This window comes from Caretta caretta, chromosome 6 (assembly GCF_965140235.1).
Source record: "Caretta caretta isolate rCarCar2 chromosome 6, rCarCar1.hap1, whole genome shotgun sequence".
Lineage (NCBI taxonomy): Eukaryota > Metazoa > Chordata > Testudines > Cheloniidae > Caretta > Caretta caretta.
The window spans coordinates 19195976-19217746 of NC_134211.1; the positions used below are offsets into that span (position 1 = coordinate 19195976).

The following is a 21771-nucleotide window of genomic DNA, read 5'->3' on the forward strand; positions in this document are numbered from 1 at the left end:
CTCCTGAGTTAGTGATTTTCTCCAGGGAGTGATGATGAAACAGGTCATTTTCTTTGCAGAAGGCAGTCTTCTCTGGGTTCCCTTACCGTAGCCCCCACAATTAGTAGTTCTGCTTGATGATGTCGGACACTTCTAAAAGAGGAACTGGAAGGCCAGTCCTGAGAGGTTCACCTTTCTACCCCATCCTCTGATGAGGCTCTTATCCACTTCCCCCTTTCCTCTGAAGGGCCTGGTGTTACTGAGGACTTGATGGACTGATAACTCTGGAGATCCATTTAGTGACTTTTCCCAGAAATAACACATTATTTTGACATCTTGAATCTCCAAGAGAAAGTAGTCCTCTCTATCAATTAAAGTCTGCTGGAACTGGCTGAAGAGGTCTGCAACCAGTCTTTCTTGGCTGCCTTGGTTTCTAGGAAATCATGTTCTTTGGACCAAGAGCTAGGGAGGAATTTGAGCTAATCTCTCAATATTCTTCCACATGCTCACTTGTGGTTTTGCTGCAAATGATAAATCGCAAGCTGGGAAAATGGCATATACCCCGGGAAACAAAACATCCAGAAGTTAGGTATGTCTAATAGGTTATTTCTCTGCAGTCCTGATGCTCAAGGCCTCTCACATAGGGGCATGACAGCCTGGCAGCAAGTCCTCATTATAGTTTAGGATGGCCTTTTAGGCCCAGTTTATTCTAATGGACAAGAAAGAGTTCCTCAAGGTCTTTGAGGACCAATAAGTATATGTAGGCATTTGCTTAGAGTCCCTTTTGACATATCCAGTGAAGCTGTCTGCTTTTGGCCAAACTAGTCTTTCTTGCAGGAGACTTTTCTGGCTCTGGAATTTTGAACTTTTGGCACAGGCTTAAGGCAAAATAATGGATTCACTCTTCTAAGGGACTGATGTGGCCTTAAAGAAACTGAAGACCACCAGACCCACAGCCAGGTTTCTAAATTTGGGTCACTTGGCTCCTAAAAGGTGCTTTCTGGTTTCAAATGTTGCAGTTTTGAGAGTTCTCTTCTGGAGCTGCCTGGCACAGGGCCCAGACAGTCTTGGAAGCTTTTCCTCCTCCAATGGGGATGGAAAGACTTTCTCCTCTACCGCTGCAGCAGTATGCAGTGCATCTCAGCAGTATCTGAGGGTGCGACTCATAACCAGTTGTAAGACTTAGATTTTTTTCACCCTTTCCCCTCTTATTTGGTAACTGTCCCTTTTTTTCTGGGGTAGGCAAGCCATTTCTTCAGACTGAATCTTACACACAGTCAAACAGGGATGCACCTTTAGTTTGAAACCATGCCAAGCTCTGTCCTGTACCCTTTTTAGGCATCCTTCTCAAAAACTGATGGAAGAAGTAGTGTTGACTCTCTCTTGAAAATAGATGTGGTGCCAAAACCTTTCTCCTGATATTTTTCACTTTCTGAAAGGCTCAGTAGCCTGCACCTGTTCTGACCACTTGCAGATTGAATAATACCTAAGGAAATCCAAATTCTGCATGGTTTTGTTAGGGAGATAATTCCTACTATCAACTCTTAGGACTAGTTCAGGATCCTGGGCTTTCAAGATTCTTGTTTTCTTGTCTCAATAAGGAAGACATAAGAAGTACTTTAGGTTCATGGCAGGCAACAAGCACTACTCGTATAAGGTGTTGTGCTTTGGGCTGGCAGCAGCTCCTTGTATATTCACCAAATGTTTGGTGGTGGTTGTAGCTGATCTGCTTTGTTGAGACCTGCAGATGTATTTATATCTTGTCTGGCTCATAGGAGCTCAGTTGTACAGCAGGGTAGTTCCTATCATGGGGCGGGTGGGGGGCTTCCTTTCTCTCTCTATCTGAAAGTAAATAAATCTTGGTCTAAAACTTAGGCTCTAAGCTTTTGTAGGGGATACAGTAGATTCTGCAAGGCCTCTAGCTTGATTATCTCAGAATATCTGAGACCTGATCTAGGCAGTAGACCCAGCTAAATCCAGCCCAGAACAGTCAATGGGATTTTTATTTGCAAATGTCCAGCCTGATGATCACCTGCACGTTGTCACTTCTTTTGTGTTGGTGCAGATGTGATACTTGCTAGGGTGATGGAATCTGTACAGAATAAGTGTTCTCAGCTTCACATGCTGATATCCTCCCCCCTCAGCAGACTCTTGAGGGAGCACACTGCTAGAGTGTCTTGAAGGGGGTGCCCTTCTCTTAGCCTGCTGTTGAGATAACTGTAGCCTTTAATCTGAGCTGTACTCTTCTGAACTAGAAAGGGTAGTGCTGTGTCACCTGAGTCAGGAAGCAATCCGTCTATGAGAGTGTTGCATCTGAAACAAAGAGGGACACTCTGCTCTGCATCTGCCTGGCACAAACAACATCTCACTTGACCATCTGAGTTGGCATCGTAAAAATCTGCATAAGAGATCACTCAGATTCTGCTCTGGTCATCTGATAGTTGCCAAGTGGTCGTCCAGATATGGGCTTCCTTGTGTTATGCCAAGACAAGCTACCTGAGATCACAATGCATATCAGATGTTTTGCATTTTGTAGTAAGAAAGAAGGCTCCTCTACTCCTTTTTCGTTTTTTCCTTTTCCCCAAAATACTGGGGAAGGTTCAACAGGATCGGTGATCTCAGGCTTCGTTCCTAGAGCTGCTGGCCCTGTCTAGAAGTCATCTAGTCACTTTTCTCCAGAGTCAAGTTTTTTTTTTTCCTAGCTGAATGGTAGGGTAGCTCACCCAGACCTCAAGTTTCACTTGGCAATATTGCTGATGGGTTTCTAGGTCAAGATGTCTTCTGCGTGATTGAGAAATCCAAGGTTACCCTACTGGAGTCCAAAAAAACATATGGTAGGAAGTGTTATGCTGCAAATTAGCCAGTTTAGGAGGTTTGTTGTCCGGGTCCAGTTATATTGGGCTTTCTCTTTGCTATAAAGGCTATCCTTCACTATTTTTAGCTATGGCTAAGGTCTGCTTATGGTCCATGGTATTCTGTGAAACACTTTTTAAAGGGTCTTACAAACTAGTAGCCTCCCATCGTGAAACCTAACTGATATGGGAGACTTGACTTTGGTGTTAATCAAACCTATAGAAAGACCCATTCATCCTTTGGATTCTTGCTCACTATACCACCTTTCGCTGAAGGTGTCACTTCCAGTGGCCTCTTCGTTGGCCATGAGCACCAGGAAGTTACAAGTCTTTGCAGTCAACCCACCTTGTACAGCATTCAACAGACAAGGCAGTTTTTAAGTCTCATCCCAAATTTTCACATTAATGGGATTAGACTGTCTTCTCAGTCTGTTGGTATTGCTGCCTGTCTTTCCCAATGTTCCATAGTGTTCCTGGGGAGGTGAGTCACATCCTGGATGCTGAGAGCTGTCATCTACTACTTAGGCAGAACTAAGGTATTTAGAAACGGAAACAATTTTTGCCTGTTGGAGAAAAAGCTAGAGGACAGGTTTTCTAAATGGATAAGACTGCATTTAGTAACGTTATGAACTAGCTCATGCTCATTGCATCTGAAGATCTGGATTTACGGGGCTAGGTAGCTGGCTTTCCAAATGGTATAGCTCCACAGCGAGCCCTTATCTGAAATCTTTAGGGCTGTTATGTGGACTTCACCTCACACCCACACATTCTCTCATCACTGCATAAAGAGCACGTCCTGATTTCAGGAGAGCAGTGCTTCAGTAGTTGTTTTAACTTTGCAGAGCACCTCAGCCCCCACCTCTTCAAGGAATTCACTGCTTGTTAATGTTTCATACAGCAGGGTTCTATGGAGATAGCACCATGGAGGAGCAAAGTAGATGAGCTACTAGCAGTAAATCTTGTTCTACAAATTCATTTACTCCACAGAGTCACACTGAATCTCCCCTCTGCTTCAAAGCCGAACTCTAAATAGGGCTTCTAGAAGTAGAGGAATTCCAGGAACCATTAGAGGACTGGCATATTTATACCCTTGACTAGTGAAACCTAGAATGTGACGGAATTTGCACACATGCTCAAACTGTGAAGTCTTGCTAAATATGATTGTATGATCATGTAATTAAGCACACGTTTCCTAAGTTGTGGCTCTGTGGAGGTAATGCATTGGAGAACATGTGTTTGCAATTGGTAAGTAGCCCCTTTATAGAACAATTTACTGTTTCATGTCAAAGTTTATCTACATTCTTGAGACCCAGATTCCTAGAACTATCTAGATACTGAAAGTGAACTTTGTCTCATTTTGAAAAACCACTGTGGTCTAAAATCTGTGCATTGTCCAATTTTTGATTCTTTGGGTTTATCTTGCTAACCATAAGTTCCATGACTTTTTCATTATTGGTTTTCTTCTGCAAGACGACATGGCTGTTTTGGATTTAGCTAATTTGCTGCTGTCTAAGGTATTGGGTGCATTGGGTAAAATATGTTTCCCCAGGCTGCCACAACATTCAACTGAATTTCAGTGGAGTATAGCAATTTCAACAGAACCTCCCCACAGTAGCTGGACTGGAGTGCTAACAGTAGAGTGAAATGATAAATTGTATTTATGAAGAGATGGATGATAGGAGGGAAAGAGAAATAACATCTGAATATCTTAGCCAAAACAGGGAAATATTTACTTGCTGCCCTGATCAATGAAATGATGTGGCGGAGGATTTTTTTCTGCTTAAATTTTAGACACATTTAAAGATTGGACATATCAGTCTGACTTTTAATTTTGCAATAAGTTTCTTGAACTGAAACTGACTAAATTATTGGGGTACTTCCCCTTTGCTATCGATTGAGAATATAGTTTTTGTTTTGGCATACAGGATAAGAAGCTGTCTTTTCTTAATGACAGCATTGAAGATTAAGTGCACAATAGACTTGATTTAAAAAAACAAAACAAAGTAGTACCACTAGCTTTTGCAAATTATAAAGTTTACAAATTTTGTCTGTGTGAAGACCATGCATTATATTACTTTTTATTTCATATGTATTTTAAAAGTAAATTAAATAGCATTTCCTGTTTGGTTATAAGTGGAACTGAATTTTTTGTATTCATTGTGTGGCATTGTCTTCAATGCTCGAGAACCTTACACTGTTTGTCCTTATATTCATGCTATAGTGCTCCTGATGTAATATAAGACTTTGTTTTCACGTCCACCAAAGCAAACTATCTTCTGAATAAAGTGCCTGTCATTCAAGCAAAGACCATTGGGATGCAATTTTTGGTAACCTCCAACATGTCTTTCTCTCCGTTTTCCCTAGTCTAAGTTTAAGAAGCAGCTGTAGAATTTTATAACTTCTTCATTCACTGGTGCAGCATGTCAGATATGTGCACTATATGGAGCACCATTCTATATCTCTTGCAGAATCATTTTACCCTTTTTGTTCAAACTCACTGCTCTCAGTGACTGAATTAATCAAGGTACAGTACTCCTGAACTTACCAGAACCTCTCCTTTAACTTCCTTTATAGGCAAGCATCTCACTGACCCTTGGCTTTATACCTTGGACTTTCAAGATTCTTTAAGTAACCCCGAGGTAAGAGAAACTTCAGAGAGAGAGAGCGCTTTGGTTCTCTGTAGCTGTTCTCTTGACAGCCTTGCTTAATAGGGCCTTCTCAGTTATAAGGGCCAAACTGGGACAAGATGATCATCTAGCCAGATCTCCTATTACAACAGCCTCAGCTATTGTGGGATCTCATTGATGAGAAAAAAGTACTTACTATACAGGGTAATTTGAAATATTACTATTCTCCAGCTCATCAGAAGAAGGGAAATGACTTTCTTTAAAGATGCTATCAATGCAGAATTTTCATTCTTAGCTCTCTTGGTTCCAGCATGAGTCATGCAGGAATCTCCTTAGCTCATGAGATTTTTGGCCCTTTGAGGCAGTTGTAGGTTGTCTGAAGGGGACTGTCTTAATCAGCAGGCTTCAACATCATGTGCCTCAGAGGACCCGAACATTCCATTTTGTTTTTTTTTCTCTCTCCCCGACTAAAGCTGGCAAAGGAGCTTATTGCAGGAGCTGCCCGAAAGTTCTGACCAGCACAGCTCTGGTCCACACTGCAGCCTCTATTTAGAAGCTGGGTATCTTTTTCTGTTTTCTAGCTTTGAGCTAGTCACTTACTCTTTGGGTCAGTAAAGTTTTTTCTCCTTTAGCTCATGTTTTTATGTATGTTCACTTATGATTTTCTTTTTAGGTTCTTTTAAATTCAGATTGAGGCATTATTGGGGAACTCTCAATCGGCTATTTCCAATGGATGAAATCTGGGTTCTAGCAGAAAGTGCCATTGAGAGAGAAAGAGACAACACCTGAGGTGCGGAGTTCAGGCTCTTACTTATGCTGTCTGGGCTACTGGCAGAAAGTGCTGCTTGAAAACTGTCACGTGACCCAGTGCTAAGTCAAAACACTACTGGTGAAGACCCTTGGTTCCTCTCAAGTATGACATTCTCAGGCTGTTCTAAGGAGGACTATGCCTCTAGGATTCCTTGGCATCTTTGAAGCGGCAGTACCTTGAGGCAAATCAGCGCCTTAGGGTATGTGTGGAAGGACATCTCTGAGTGTGTTGGTGCCTTTCATCAGCACTTCGGAGTCCAGGACTCGTGGCAATTTTCTCAACTCCTAGATGATGCTGTTTACATCGCCAGGTTCCAACAGTACCTACGCAATTGATCTGTGAACATTCTTGGGCCACAGGCTTTTATAGAATGTGTTTAGAAATTCCATCATGTTGGCACCATTGAAGCCTGTGCCACATGCCATAATGTTATGCATTTTATGCAGTGCTGTTGTAGTCGTGTTGGTTTTTGCCTCTGACTGGAGTGGTGTTACTAGGTCACTTCACCTTGAATGGTCCCTTGACATATATGTTAACTGTGCTAAACAATCTTTCACCTTGTATTTATCTGTGACTCTCTGAGTATATTTCCCAGACCTGAAGAAGAGCTCTGTAAAAGCTCAAAAGCTTGTCTCTGTCACCAGCAGAAGTTGATCCAATAAAAGATATTCTCTCACCCAGTTTATCTCTCTAATATCATGGATTCATATTGCTAGATCCAGAATCCCTTAGAGTATCCGTGGGGATCGTGACTGTGCACTGTTTACTATCATCTGAGTCTTGTCACCATCCTGAAAAGAAGCCTCCTTGATTCTCCGTGTGCTTCAGGAGTCCCTGGATACTACTTTTGAACTGGCAAATCTTTCAGAGTTTACCCAAATGTACAGGTTCTGGGCATTATGGTTTTACAAGCGTGCAGTACCTCAAAAGCCCTACTTTAATTTTCAGATTTTGGAGACTGTATGCACAGCATGACATTTCCCTGATCTCTTTCCATGTTTCAGACTTCCTGGGTTTTGGTTTGGTTGGTTGGTTTGTTTTTTGTACTCCTCTTTTTGGGAGGCTCTGAGTTTCAAGACCTTTGGATTCTCTAATGCATCCCTATTTAATTGAAGAATGCTTTTTACAGACCTACTGCTACTAGCCCCTCGGAAATTTCCTTGGCATATAAAAATCCCAGGTTCTTGCTTCAGTAGAACACTGTCTCTCTCTGCTGCTTATGATCACAGAGAAGATACGGGCATTTCACTAAAATATGAATACTTGTCAGCACCCTAGATGAGGGGTCAATAAGGCTTAGTCTGCCTGTAGAGTCAGGATGTCATGGGGAATTTCAGATCTGTGGGGCCCTTTTGGACTATAAAACATACTTGTTCTCTCTCTTGTTCCCATGGTTCTTGGAAGCTTGAGGTCTTTGTTTCCCTTTTCTGCATCTGGACCCAATATTTGGTGTCCGTGTCTGCTATCTTTCCGTCCTTTCCTTGAGATCAGGTTAGAATAAGCTTTCTTGCTTTGGGTAGCAAGTATCAGAGTTCTGCTCTCTGTGCACTACCAAGATAGTCTTTTATAAGACTCTCAGCACATACAGTTCTGGTCTCATTGGGTGGCATTATAGTATTCAAAATCCAAACCCATCCCAGGAGGAAACAGATGCATCAAAGCCAAGTGATATGCATACTCACTGACAGTTAATTACATTCAAGATACAGTTTCAAGTATGTGTCATGTCCCCAAGCAGGTCTCCCTACTTCCATCATCTCAGAAGGAGGCTACGAAGAGATGTCAGATATCTATGGTGACTTTTTTAGTTGCACATAGACTCCTTTTTAAATAGCTCACTTGTTGGAATATAATTTCCTATACTCCATCCTAGTTTAATTTGGCAATGTATGTTTGTCAGCCTATCATGAGACAATGATCTTATCTTGACCCTTCAAATTCAGCATTAAAAGGCACCCTTTTATATTTCAGACAGAACTGTTGAAGGCTTTTTTGAGTTAACGCTGTATTTGTGAGCTAAGATGCCTTGTGTACAAGATCACTTTCCACATGGGACTGCCTTCAGCTCCTAGAGTTAGTATGCTTCATACACTAGGGACTGATTCACCTTATAGCAGATTTTACAGTAAAAGGTGCTGCTGTGGACTCATCCAACATTTCCTAGCCCAGATGGGTTGTGTTTTATTTTTGAGACTTCCCGTGCAGGGAGGGGGTGTTTGTGTGTGTTTTGTTTAACTTTTCTCCAACACCTGCATGCCCATTGCAGACAAGTGGCCCTTCTCCAAGCCCTTAACTTAAAGACCCTCTGGGTGTTCTTGGAACAGATGAAAAGCCTTGGAAATGCAATTAGTTTTCTGTTTTTTACCCCCCCCCCCGCCCCCAGCTCCTCGGTAATGCTGTCGCTGGAGCACCATGTTAAAAGACTGCCTGCCTGGGAAGCTGTCTTGTGTCTTGAAGACAGTATTTCAATTGATTTCAGTCCTAAACAGGACACTTCCCATTGCCTGCTATAGGAAGATTTTCAGTCTTGGGCATAGGATCATGTGGTTGCTTTACATATATCCACACATTTTCAAGTATTTTTGATCAGATTTGATCTTGAGGATGAAAGTACAACTTTAGTCTGTTTTTTTGTAGTATGAAGAGCCCAAATTTTTTGCTTATGGGGCTTGCCTTTTTTTTTTAATATATCCCCAATTCCACAGTGAAGTCTGAATTGCTGTCTTTTTTTATAGTCACATTCTCGCTTACTTAATGGACTTTTCCTTGTTCGTTTTGCCTATTTACTATAGTATTTAATTATTTCACAAGTATTGGGACTTCCCTCAAATTGCTTACTCTCCAAAAGCGAAAATCTTACATTGATAGTATCTTTAGAGAAGGGAAAATTATGCTGCTTCTCTGAAGATATTATGCTAGGTTCTTACTCACCTAGCCACCCACTTCCCCTCTGAATTTGAGTTTTTAAATATTGAGGTGATGTCTTGTGCATTTGCCATATGAACAGTCTTTCCTCCATTTCCTATCTGGTTGACTCCTTTGGTGGTATTTCATATATATTCATTTTTAAAAAAGCATATGAGTAAATGAATTGTTTTGCCTGTATCAATTTGAAATTTAGGGGACTACTTGCTTCCTTCTCTTAAAAGGAACTGGCTGGAATGTTGTGGAGCCTCCAGGGCATCAAAGCATAATCAGTAGGACAGTGTCCTTGAACTGGTTTATAAGTGCCTACGAGGACCAAAAATCTTAAGAACTGGGGGATTTCCCCTCATAACTCATGCTGGAGACCCAAGACTGAGACTCCCACATGATGATATCTTAAAATTCTGTTTCTATGAAGATAAGTACTCATGATTTTCCCTTCTATCTGTAATCTTCAATTCTACAGATGCCTCTTTGTGAGGGGAACTATGTTTGTGGTTTAAATAACCATAAAAGTGCTGAAGCCATTTAGTCAGCTCAAAAATAAAAGTTGAGGACTAATTGAGGGGGAAAACCAGATAAGATATTGCCATATCCATTGCAACTAAAGGTTTATGCAAACTGTTGGTGTACAGTGTTTCATTTAGTGTGGTTGCTAGATGTGCTTCACAGTTTTGGCCAAGTAAGCATAGCTCACTGCTTACTGAGGAAATTGATCAGACAATGGAAAGAAGCAGAAAGCAAGCAAGAAGTCCTACTCTAACATTGGAGGCTGTTTCAATTTAGGATCCTCCATTTTGAATGGTTTGATGCTTGTATCTGTGAGAAGGCTCAGTTAAGTATGGTTATTAAATCCAGGTGTAGTCCCTTTTTTGCATCTTGGGAGTACTGGAAGGAATTATCCTTTTAACATCTTCTGTGTGAGATGTATATTGAGGGAGAATTCCCTAGTGTACAAAATGGGCAAAAGCATATCCTCAGTAGTCTGATTACATGGTTCTTCTAAGTTGCGGTCTCTCTTTAGAGCTTGTTCAAAAGACAGCTTCTTGGGGATATTCCCTGTATGAGAGGTCCATTTCCAGATTTTTGGCACAATAAACCAAAAATGCCATAATTTGATTTTTTTTTGGGGGGGGGGGTAGGAGAGCATCTGTATTTACCTAAATCTTGCCACCTTATCAGACTTCATCCCAGCCATTACAAAGCTAGTCAGTCTGATCTGTCTCCTCTTACAAAAGGTCATTTGCCAAGTTCTCTGCTCAGTGAGATTCCCTGGGGCTTTAGATCTTTTGGATACTACAAAAAGATCAGTAAAGAATGGCTGAGCCATTATGTTTCAAGAGAGCACAAAATGGAGACCCAGTGAAAAGCACACTAATATAAAAGAACCATGAGGGTTTGGTGGTTTCCAGTGCCAGCAGAAGTGCCATTACTAACATGAAGCCTTCCTCTTCTGCCTCCCACTTGTATCAAGGACACAAGAGTGGTGTGTTGTGTTTTTTCTGGAGGCAGAAAGTGATTAAAGCTATCGCTTGTTTGATTTGATTTCTTTTATTAATTGTACCATCGAGGATAGCATCTTGATGTCTTCTGTTCTGAGGTAAGTTGCAAACGGGAATTAAAGCATACTTGGAGAATGCATGATTGGCAGCATTCGTTTGTTTGTTTGTTTTTGTACACAAATGAAGATGTGCAACTAATTCAGTGACCCACCTCAAAGAATTAATGGGATGTGATGGTCTCATCTAGCCTTGTTGATGTTTTAACCCAAATTAGCTCCAAGAGTTTTCTCAGAGCATATTTTTTCTCGTTTGATGTGAAATATGCTGTTTGAGTGGTAACTAAACCAAAATTAGTATAGTAGGTCCCTATTGAAGATTCTGAAATGGCCGTGAGCCTCAAATAAGATGTCTGTGTCCTCTAGTTGGCCTGTAGGGAAAGTCCTCTGCCCCGTAAGAGTATGGTTCAGTCAACAGTTGTTAATAGGTCACTTATGCCACAGAGATGTCTTATATAAACAAATGGGTGTTTAGAAGCAAAAACACCTGCAAAAGATTTTTTTTTTTTCCTTGTGGCCTGTGTGGGAACAGTCCACTGACATACACCAGGTACTCAAAAATTTGGGCTGCATGGCATATTGGTTGTCAGAAATCACTTACGGAGACTGCATGAACTTTGATGTTTTCTACTTGCTACTAAAGATAACATTTGCATTGGTTGGATATTTACAGTTTAGCGTCCCAGCCTCCTGTTGCCAATACAGAGGAAAATGTCTCTTCTATCACCAGGAATTTCTCTTTGGTGTATACCTTTCTTTCTTTTAATCCTCAATATTTAGGGGGAAAGCTATCCTAGTTTCCTGTTTTTAACATTGGTTTTCAGATTCAGTGTTTTAGTGATATGGCTAATCAGTTTCCTTTATTCCCTTTCTTTGGAAAGACTTTTTCTGTCAGGGTGGACACGCCATAGCTTAGGTCAAAGTAAAATCTTGAAAATCATTGGAGTAGGATACTTTTTTTAATAGATACTTTTTATATAATATATACTTTTTAATTGGTGCTTTATATATATATATATATATATATATATATATATATAGCGCACCTGTGAGATTTGTTCTTCATGTGGGTTCAAGTGTAGTCATAAAGCCATAGAAATGTGCATTATTGCTTTCTAAAAGAAGGGATGGATAAAGGGCTGGATACCATTACGTACAGAGTTCACCACTTAGTAGCAAAATAAGGTGTAGGATTTGTAGTGGGCTTTTAGAGTGAATATACTCCATATTTTTCTTTAGGCAGCAGTTAACACTAAGTTTGAGTTAAGGCAGACTCCATCCTAAAATGAAGTATTAAAGTAATTGTGTTCTTCCATTTGTGCTTTTAGAATAACTGATTGTATTTCTTGTGTTAACTTCAGTTCACATCTAATTACACTTAGTGGTAGATCTGAAGATGGAGAAAGAGGGATGAAATTATACAATAACAAACCAAAATCCTTGGTAGTTCTCCTGATGTTAGTATTATGGGGGGAAAGGGTTATGGTGGTTGGTTGGCTTTGTTGGATTTTTTTGCATTTGTATTGTTTGGTAGCAAGGGAAGGATACGAAAGCATTAAAATAATATTTCTTGTTTGGTCACTGCTCCCTGAATGACTGATGGTAACCTATCTTTTTTTCATTACAGGATCTAAATTTCCTCAGCCAGATCTACTGTATAGTTAGGAAACTATAATTTTCTCCAGATTAAACATTCATTAAAGTTCCTATTAAGTTGCTTCAGAGCTCTGGGAATGAGGGATCTAACCATGACTACATGATATGTAGCCCCCTTGATGCTAAGAGTTGAATAATCCTAGTGCAAAATTTCTTACCAGCAATGGAATGATATATGTGAAAGGATTAAATAAGGATAAACAACAGTTGATTTAGAGTGGTTTTATTTTTATTTCAGGTTTCGACCTATAAAAGGAAGGCAGGAAGAGTTGAAAGAGGTGATTGAACGTTTTAAGAAAGATGAGCACTTAGAAAAAGCCTTCAGGTCTTTGACGGCAGGTGACTGGGCCCGGCACTATTTTCTTAACAAGAACAAAATGCAGGAAAGGTTGTTCAAGGAACATGTAGGTTTATTTATAATTGTTTTCAGATTACTAATATGTATTTCACATGTTTTTGTAGCCTTTTAAGGAGTATTTTGAATATTATTCAAGTGAGAAAATAGAAGAAGTAAAAAAAATAAAGCCACTGTGTAGCCTTGGTTTTCTACCCATTTCCATCTTTAGCTTTTAAAACCAAAACTTCAAAAAAGTAAAATTATCTAACGGACTTGCCCAGAAATAAAAGTACATATGAATTTCCTTTTGCTGCCATCATGCATAAGCAGACATACCACTCTAGATGTCAGGCTTTTCCTGCTGTGTAGGGTCTCCTTTTGTAATTGGTTCTGTCAAAGGCCATCATTTTTGGTTTTTTCCCCCATTCATGTCCGACATTCCTGCTCCTAATGGAGGACTGTCAAGGGAGAGAAAATGCTTCCAACGTGGTTGTACATGACTCTTTCCATTGGGCAAGTTCTAAGATTGCCCCTCTTACCTATTCATAAATTGATAGTGGGTTCTTCTTGGTTTTAAAGTTTTTGTTTGTTTGTTTTGTGTTTTCCTGTTCTGAGACAGATTGTGTTAGCACAGTTTTTGTTTGGCAGCCTCCTGCTTCAAGTGCTACTCAAACATATCAGCTCATATTCTTTCAGACTTCCCGCTCCCAATCTCCTCAAGCCTCTGCTGGTGAAGATCAATTTCCCAGCACTTCAGCTTAGTTGAGTGATGATGGAATAATACAGCCATTGCCCTGCCTTCCCTACGATCAGGTTGGGCATAGCTGATCAGATTCCAAAGATGCGAGAACGGTGCTTCCCTCTCCTCCCCTTGCCTAGGCAGATAGAGAATCAGTGACTGGACCTCACTCTGAAGAGGTATTTCAGGAAGTTAAAGCCCCCTGGACCCATGGCCATAGGTCTTGTCATTCCTTTTCTGGAGGCCTGGAGTTTTATCCTAAAGGTCTATAATTGGTTAGACAAGACCATTTTGGGAGTTCCTGGTGTTGCTCCCTTCCTCACATTCTCTGGAGGATTTCCACGTGTATCCTCTTCCAAACCAAATTGCAGAATACAAAGGGGTAGGGCAAACAATTGACTGTCTCTTTCTTGGAAAAAGAAGCCATTGCCGCCTCTGGAGAAATCTAAGGTTTTCCAGATCTCATTGGGACTGATGTTGAAGCACTGACTAAACTAGATTAGGGAGACTAAGGAACCCAAGGAGGAGAAAGCTCTGACCAGAGAGAGGGAAATATTTTTGAGTTAAAACCAAAAAGATGGAATTGTTTTCTGTCCTCAAAATCTGGCAAAAATAGTAAAGCACGGAAGGAGCCATATTACAAACTCTCCTTTCCCAGAGTGTCTAACAAGCTGTACAAGCTTCCTTTGGATAAAACTGACAAATAGAACATCTCCCATAGAACTGACCCAGGAGTCAAAAAAAATCTAGTAGCTAGTCTTCTCTTCCTCTTGTGGGTAGTATCTCTATCTGGCCTGTTGACTGAAAAGCTAGACTCTACCTTAAAGAAACAATGAGGCTGTTCTCAAAGGCTAAACATAGCTTTCTGTTCCTCTTAAGAAGTTTTGACTCCCATAAGAAGTTCCTAATAAAAAATTGAACTTTATCCTCCCAATTTGTCTTTGTTGCAGCCTGAGGTACCCCTATATATTTAAGACACTAAAGTGTGTGGAGGGTATTGATGTGTATCTACAAATCTTTCAAACTTGGGTGGATTAAATACATCTCTCTATGGTAATATGTGCAATTAAAATCCGTAATCCAGAACGTCCACAAACAAAAGGCAACAAATACTGTAAAGGGACATTTCTGACTCATAAGATACAGAAGTTTTCATTACTTTTTTTGCATGCATTTAATACAGCAGTACTCTGTCTTCTTTGTCATTCCCATTCAGGTATTTATTTATTTACGAATGTTTGCAACTGACAGCGGATTTGAGATCTTGCCTTGCAATCGGTATTCTTCAGAGCAAAATGGAGCCAAAATTGTTGCAACAAAAGAGTGGTAAGCATTGTAACTGTAAATTAAGTCATTGTTTATATCCACATTTTTAAAATAAATGTAAAACCTGTGTAAATGCAATAAAAGAGTTGGAGTTAAAACTACAGCCAGTAAATGTGGAAATTTAAGTTCGCAATTTTTCAGAGCTTGCAGGTTCTTTAAGCCAATCACCACGCAATAAATTAATCACATACTTATAATGCATCAAAGTGTGAACTTTGTAGATTTAATGTTTTGTGTTGCCACATGTTCTATACACAATTTTGGAATAATCCTATCCTGTCAAAATTAATTAATTAAAAAAAAAAAATAAGCATTAGTCCTCAGTGAGGAACATGCCCATGTCAAGATTCAGACATAGCCAGATTTGCTGTAGCTGTGTCAGAAAAAAGAGTTAACATTTTTTACAGTTGGAAAAATGGGCTTCTCCTTTCAGGAATGCCTTCTGCATATTCCAGTTTGTGAGACAAACATGCCATGTGTATGCAGACTCTCCTTTTGGAAGATATTTTTGATTATTTAGTTGGGTAGTCAGGTTTTTTGTTTTTTTTTTTTTTTTTTTTTTAAATTAAAAGTTGTTTTAGCACCTCTGCCATTGCAGGTATCGTCCAGACCTGCAAAAGCAGGAGGACTACCTCAAACACCTGTTACAGTGGGAGAAGCTCTTCGGACCCAACACTGATACAGGGTATTCAGCACTGTCTACGTTGAGTGGCTACTCAGATTCAGAGATCTTGTTTCCAGAGTGGCTCTGTGCCTGGCATAAGTGGATTTAAATTTCCCAGATTCATTTGAGTCAACAGAATCTGGTTGAAGAGCATCTGGAACTGTCCACTCCAAAGAACAGCTTGCTAGTAGAGACTCTGTGCCCAACAGTGGGGTGTCAAAGTCCCTGGTTTCTGTCTAGGTTGGTAGAGTTCATTGCCATGGAGTATGTCCAGTATGTCTACATTAAGAAGCCTCTAATAACTGAAGACTGGCAGAATGGCTGTGTATTGTGCATAAGGGTATCAGGATTTTCCATATCTACTGGTTTTATAGATGAGTGCTAGGGGTCTGACACCATCATCTTCAAGGTCCTGGTCAACTGAGTCTTTTTCCAGAGCTCTAGCACTGGCAATTTCAAGAAGCATCTTGACTCTAAAGACCCTCTCACCATAGAGGGCAGACGTAGCATCTGAATCCCTGTCTCACATGAGTCGGAGAGCTTCTCTCTACTGAGTCCTGTTAAGCAGGCATGAGACTCCAATTCAGGATCCAGCAAGATACATTCTCTCTCCAGAGGGAAAAGTGGAAGAATCAAGAGAGACAGAGTGCCAGTAAGGTTCCTCACTCCACTTAATATCAGCAAAGTTGGGGAGGATAGGGCACCAACTTTTAGTCTGTCTGCCATTAACTTTTCAGTGCAGAATAGGCAGGCAAGCATAGATGAAGCCTTAGTATTGCTCTCGCCCGTGCTGAGGACTGTGTATGCTTCATCATCAACCTTTTGCTGTTGCCTTCGCTAACATCGGGAAGAGCGCGGAAACAGTGCCAGTTGTGATTATGTTAAAATCCATTGACCTGAGCAAGGATCCTTCCCCTGTAACGCTGCTCCAGGCCTTGGCCCCAGAACTTTTCTCCAGTACCCTGACGCTGTCCCCACTTCTGTCACTCCAGTTTTCTGTTTGTAAATCATAAGCACATACAACATTTTATATGTCTCAAATGAATATAAAATATTTTATATCTACATAATTTATGCATTTTAAATGCCATTATTCAGCAAAGCACTTAGACTTAGCATTTGTTTTAAGCATCTGAGTAATCCATCCCTATTCAGCAAAGATAAACACCTCTTTAAAAATGTTTAGGAATGCAACCTTTTAGATGTGAACAGAAATGCTTTTCAGTTAAATACAGACAATAGTTTAAGATCCACATTTGCTGACAGATTGCATGAATAAATATATTAACATAAGATTTTTTTTTTCTAATTTAACTGCTAGAACTTGAGTTCAAGTATCAGATTTTCTTGTGTTAATTGACACTACTAATGTGTAAAGCAGTGTAAAGAATTAACTCTTGCAGGGGACACACAGATCCCTGAACTAAAGTCTTAACAGAAAAAAAAAGTTTTTTAGTGTTATCTGTGTATTCTGCTAGTTGTTTAAGACCTTAAGCAGTTTTAAAAGCATTTTCTATCTTTCAGAACTATTTTTTGGTGAAGAAAGATTTTGGAATGTTTTTGTTACTTGTTTTGTAATTGTTAGAACTTCTATCTTTAATTTTTTAACACTTAGGAAACGAAATGACAAAATAGAATTACTGGTGGGTTGTATTGCTGAGCTATCAGAAATAGAAGAGAACATGCTGCTCAGACACGGAGAGAATGACTTCAGTGTCATGTATTCCACACGGAAAAACTGTGCTCAGCTATGGCTTGGTCCTGCTGCGTTTATCAACCATGGTAAGCAACAAGGATAGAAAGTATAAGACTACAAAAGGTACTCCATTTAAATGTTCCTGTGTGTAAGCTATGCCATGCAGCCTCAAAGTGGAAATGCTGCTTGGATTCACTCTGAATTATGGATCTGAAATATAGTTAACATAATCTGGAATACTTTATTAGTTTAAGGCCTAAATCCTGGTCAGCTGCTGAGCTGTGCACTGGGAAATTAATTGGAAGCTATGGAAAGGGTTCTTTTTCCTTCCTCCCATCTGCTTCTCCCCAGCATACATGCAGGGGAGTGGCTGCTGAATCTGCATAACAGCAGATCTCAACCCTCCCCAAATCCCTACTGCATGGCAGTGTTCAGAGAATCTCCTCAGAGTTGGGCACAGGAATGTAAGGGATGTGTATTTCCTAGTGGAGTTTTTTTTTTTTTTTCAATCTCCCTAACATAAAGAGCTTAGGAACGAAACTGTATTAAAGCTGTTTAAGATGTCCGCTTGTATATAAATCATTCTTGTTGAATAACACATCCTCAAGTATTTAGTTGAGATTCTAGCAGATGTTGAAGTCAGAGCAAAACCTTACTTTAGATATCTATAACTATTCATGTTTCAGGTCTTATCAACAGTTAATTGACTTTATCTTTTGGACCTTTTTCAGATTGCAGACCTAACTGTAAGGTAAGCATGAAACTTAAAAAAAAAAAAAAAAAAAAAAAACCCCACCAAATCCCGCCCAAAGCATGTCCCTTAAATATGCGTTTACTTGTTTTGTATTCAGACACCCAAATTAACCTTAATGGTTATCTGTTTTCTCTTAGTTTGTATCAACTGGTCGAGATACAGCATGTGTGAAAGCTCTAAGGGATATTGAACCTGGTGAAGAAATTTCTTGTTACTACGGGGATGGTTTTTTTGGAGAAAATAATGAATACTGCGAATGTTACACCTGTGAAAGGTATGTGTTGACAACGTAAACAATAAGCTATAAGAAGGTATGTGGGCCTATTGGATGCCCACATAACATGCGTGTTGTGAAGCTGAAGGGCAAGTGCTATTCAAGAGTTGTAGGTGTATAGTATAATCATGTTTTGTTCTTAAAATGTTTGTTTTTAATTGTCAAATTTTATGACTATATTTACCAAAATTTATTCATAGCTCAGTTCCTCTCAGTTTCTCCCCCTCCCCAAAAAATAGAACTGTGCAGACTTCAAAAATTTATTGGATACTAAAATGTGCATGTGTTGGACAGAAAAACAGCATTAGCAACCTCCTAGCCATCTAATATTATGAGAATTCTCACAATTCTGCTGTGAATTAATGTCCTCATTTTCAGGGATATCACTGAAAATGGGGGACAACCCTATAAGACCGTTTCACTCAGTTTTTGTTGCTCAAACATCCTGCTTTTTGGTGAGAATGCGAGTAGTACCTCTTACAGTCTGTATAGTTGATAGAATTTGTGTATTTTAAACATAGACATCTGATTTGGTGCTACTGCTGTTTACACCAGCTCGTTTCATAGTAACAGAGGCAAGTTGGCTGCATTTTTATTTTTTTTTATCCAGACTGTCCCTACTGAACTTCTTACTGCATCCATCTAGAGAATTTCAAGAGATCTCCCTTTTGTCTTCTTTCTGTCTTCTACCCTAACGAAATTTCCATTTTTAAAAAAAAAAAAATCTGGACATCGGAGAGACCGCTCCAGTACCATCCTGGGAACTTTATCTAGATTGATTTATTTTGGTTTTGGGGGGGTTGGGGGAAGCATGGCCGGGGCACGTATCTGTATTGCAGCTGGGGAGTTGAATGGCACTGTGTGTAGACATAACTGCACTAGCTGTATTCTAGGTCACTAAAAATAGAAGTGAGGATGCCATGGCACAGGCTGCAGGAGCTCATCTGACACCCGTCTTCCCCTCCCCCCTCACATGCTCACTTACGAAGCTGGTGGTGATTCCACGCCTCTGCAGTCTCTGTTTTTAGTGAGCTAGTTAGAGTGCAGCTAGCACAAGTACGTCTGCACAAGTTGCCTTTCAAACCATGGCTGCCATGTTGACACATCCTTTTAAGAGCCTTTTTGGATAGACTATTGGAAAAACTATACTGATCTTGTAAGCTATACACATTTGTGTGTGTGCATGTCTATATGTATACACGAACATACATGCACACTCCATGTGTATACAGGAGAGCGCACCCTCATATGGGTGTGGGCATGTGTCTATGTGTAAAAATTGTATATATGAATGAGAAAGATACTCTGTTCCTTGATGCTCCCAATGATTTGAGGGACTCCAGGGAATACTGGTTACCTGCACTGTCTGAATCTTTACCTCTTTGCATAGTAATAGTAATCTATTGATTATAATCTTCTAGTTTTTTGGAAATGGTAAGTATCCAAGTTTAAATTATTAAATGTTTGGAAGGTCTGGTGGAATTTAGTTTCCTTTTCACGTTTTTGCTAAAAAGCTATTGAATTGGTTTTGACATGTAAACCAAGATGCTGGAAAGTGCATAGAAATTTAGAGCTGGATTGTCTCTAATTCTTATTCAGATGCACTCTGCCCTTGCTCTCCTGTTTAGCCTGGTATTGGCTGCTCAGGTTGCTGCTCTGGTCATAGTGGCTTCTTCCTTTGTTTCCGCATGTGATCAAATGAGTGGAGAATGGGAAGAAGCTCCGCTCAGAATCCTTCATGCTGGCCAGAGTAGATAACCAGGGAAGTGGAGTCTGTAAGTGGTGCTCTTACAAGTGCAGAGCAAAAGAAAAATCGTATCTTTCTCAAGCACAGTTCCATCAGGTGGCAGAGCAGCTGACCCGTCCTTCTGCGTGAAGCCTAATAGCTCAGTCAGTCTCTCTGATTTGCAGAATTTAATAGGACACTTAATATTCTCTATCAAAGTAGCACCAGTTAATTTAACTAAAAAGCACTGGGTTGGCTAGTGTTTAGCACAACAGTGCATGAGAGACCAAGGTTTTATTTCTCATCTCAGTTGTCTCTTGTACTCTTAATTATTATGATTTTGTTTGATACAACTATTACACTGGATCCCCAAGTGAGGTTGTCTTCTAACTCTTAAGGGTACAAAAGGGAGTCTCTACCATTTTCTGCTGCATGGACAGTGATGGTGACATGAGACCTAAAGTAGGAAGCCTGAAGGCTCTGGTAAATCTCCATCCCCTTCCAGACTTCTTGGGACAACTTCTCTCTCTTTGGCCAACAGTAAGGGTTTGATGAATAAATCAATTGAGTTTTTATCCATCTGAAGGGAAGAAAGATACAAAGGTTGAAAGGGACAATCATAATTTTGAGAATACCATCATTAACTACTTCGTAATTGTTCCTGATATCACTTTGAAAATAACAAATGCTACAGTTCCAGTTGTCTTTTTTTTTTTCCCCCAAAAGGCAGATGTGAGGGGAAAATGTTAATTCTCATTGAAATTTTCATAACAGGATTAATAGCAAATACCGTTTGAACTTCTGTACTTAATTATCATTTTATACAAGTTGGATTATGCAAATGGTATTGAAACAGGTTTTAATAGATAATTACTCTCTTTAAAAAAGGAAAAGATAATTGCAAAAGACAAGTATCTATTCTCTCAGTAATTAGATGCCAGTTTCTTTTCATCTCTAATTGGAAGTGAAATATACATACAAATTCTTTACAATATCAATAGCAGAATGGCCCACAAAATACCAAAAAACTGGGAACAGTTGCATCAACTTACCTTCTCTAAATATACCTGGGATTCAAATGTTATATGCCATCAAACATCCTTACTACTATATCGAGTTGTTAATATGTATTGTTCTCTTTTATAGACGTGGAACTGGTGCTTTTAAATCAAGAGTGGGACTTCCAGCACCTACTCCTGTGATCAATAGCAAATATGGACTGAGAGAAACAGATAAACGTTTAAACAGGCTTAAAAAGTTGGGTGACAGCAGCAAAAACTCAGACAGCCAGTCTGTCAGCTCTAACACTGATGCAGATACCACTCAGGAAAAAGCTAATGCAAGTAAGCAAAGGGAAAACTTTTTTATAAAAGGCTTTGTTTTCTTAATATTAGAAAATTCTCACTTCAGTGGAGTTCCTGTCTTATGTTGATGAGACACAATAACATATAGGCTTTTATTTATTTATTTATTTATATAAATATAATATATATTAAAAAAAAGATTAAGAAATAAAGATTGTATTTGTACCCACAATTTTCTATAGGTCTCCTGTTTCAAAGCATACCACAGTACAAAATGTCTTAGTATGCCTGTATGTATTTACTCAGTTTCAAAATGCCACATATAGTAGTACATTTCAGGAAATATGAGTGATCATGAGTAAGAGAACTTCAAGCAGGTAAATAAACCCACATTATTAGTCTGGGAGTATAGAATCGTAAGATTGGAAGGAACCTTGAGAGGTCTTCTAGCGTAGTCTCCTGTACTCAAGCCAGGACTAAGTATTATCTAAGCATAAAATCTGATTCGGTGGGCAAGTTAGTGATAGAATGATAAGGGAGGGG

At 39.6% G+C, this 21771-nt stretch overlaps 1 protein-coding gene across 3 annotated transcripts in view; it reads left to right on the plus strand.

Annotated features, from left to right (window-relative positions):
• KMT5B (lysine methyltransferase 5B) overlaps positions 1 to 21771 on the plus strand; it is a 52019-nt gene that overhangs the window by 22352 nt on the left and 7896 nt on the right. For all 3 annotated transcript variants that reach the window (XM_048852539.2, XM_075129299.1, XM_048852540.2), the window contains exons 4-9: positions 12647 to 12812; positions 14701 to 14810; positions 17090 to 17256; positions 17902 to 17921; positions 18062 to 18198; positions 21071 to 21267. In XM_048852539.2, coding sequence (XP_048708496.1) covers positions 12647 to 12812; positions 14701 to 14810; positions 17090 to 17256; positions 17902 to 17921; positions 18062 to 18198; positions 21071 to 21267 — 797 coding nt within the window. The remainder of the gene's footprint in view (positions 1 to 12646; positions 12813 to 14700; positions 14811 to 17089; positions 17257 to 17901; positions 17922 to 18061; positions 18199 to 21070; positions 21268 to 21771) is intronic.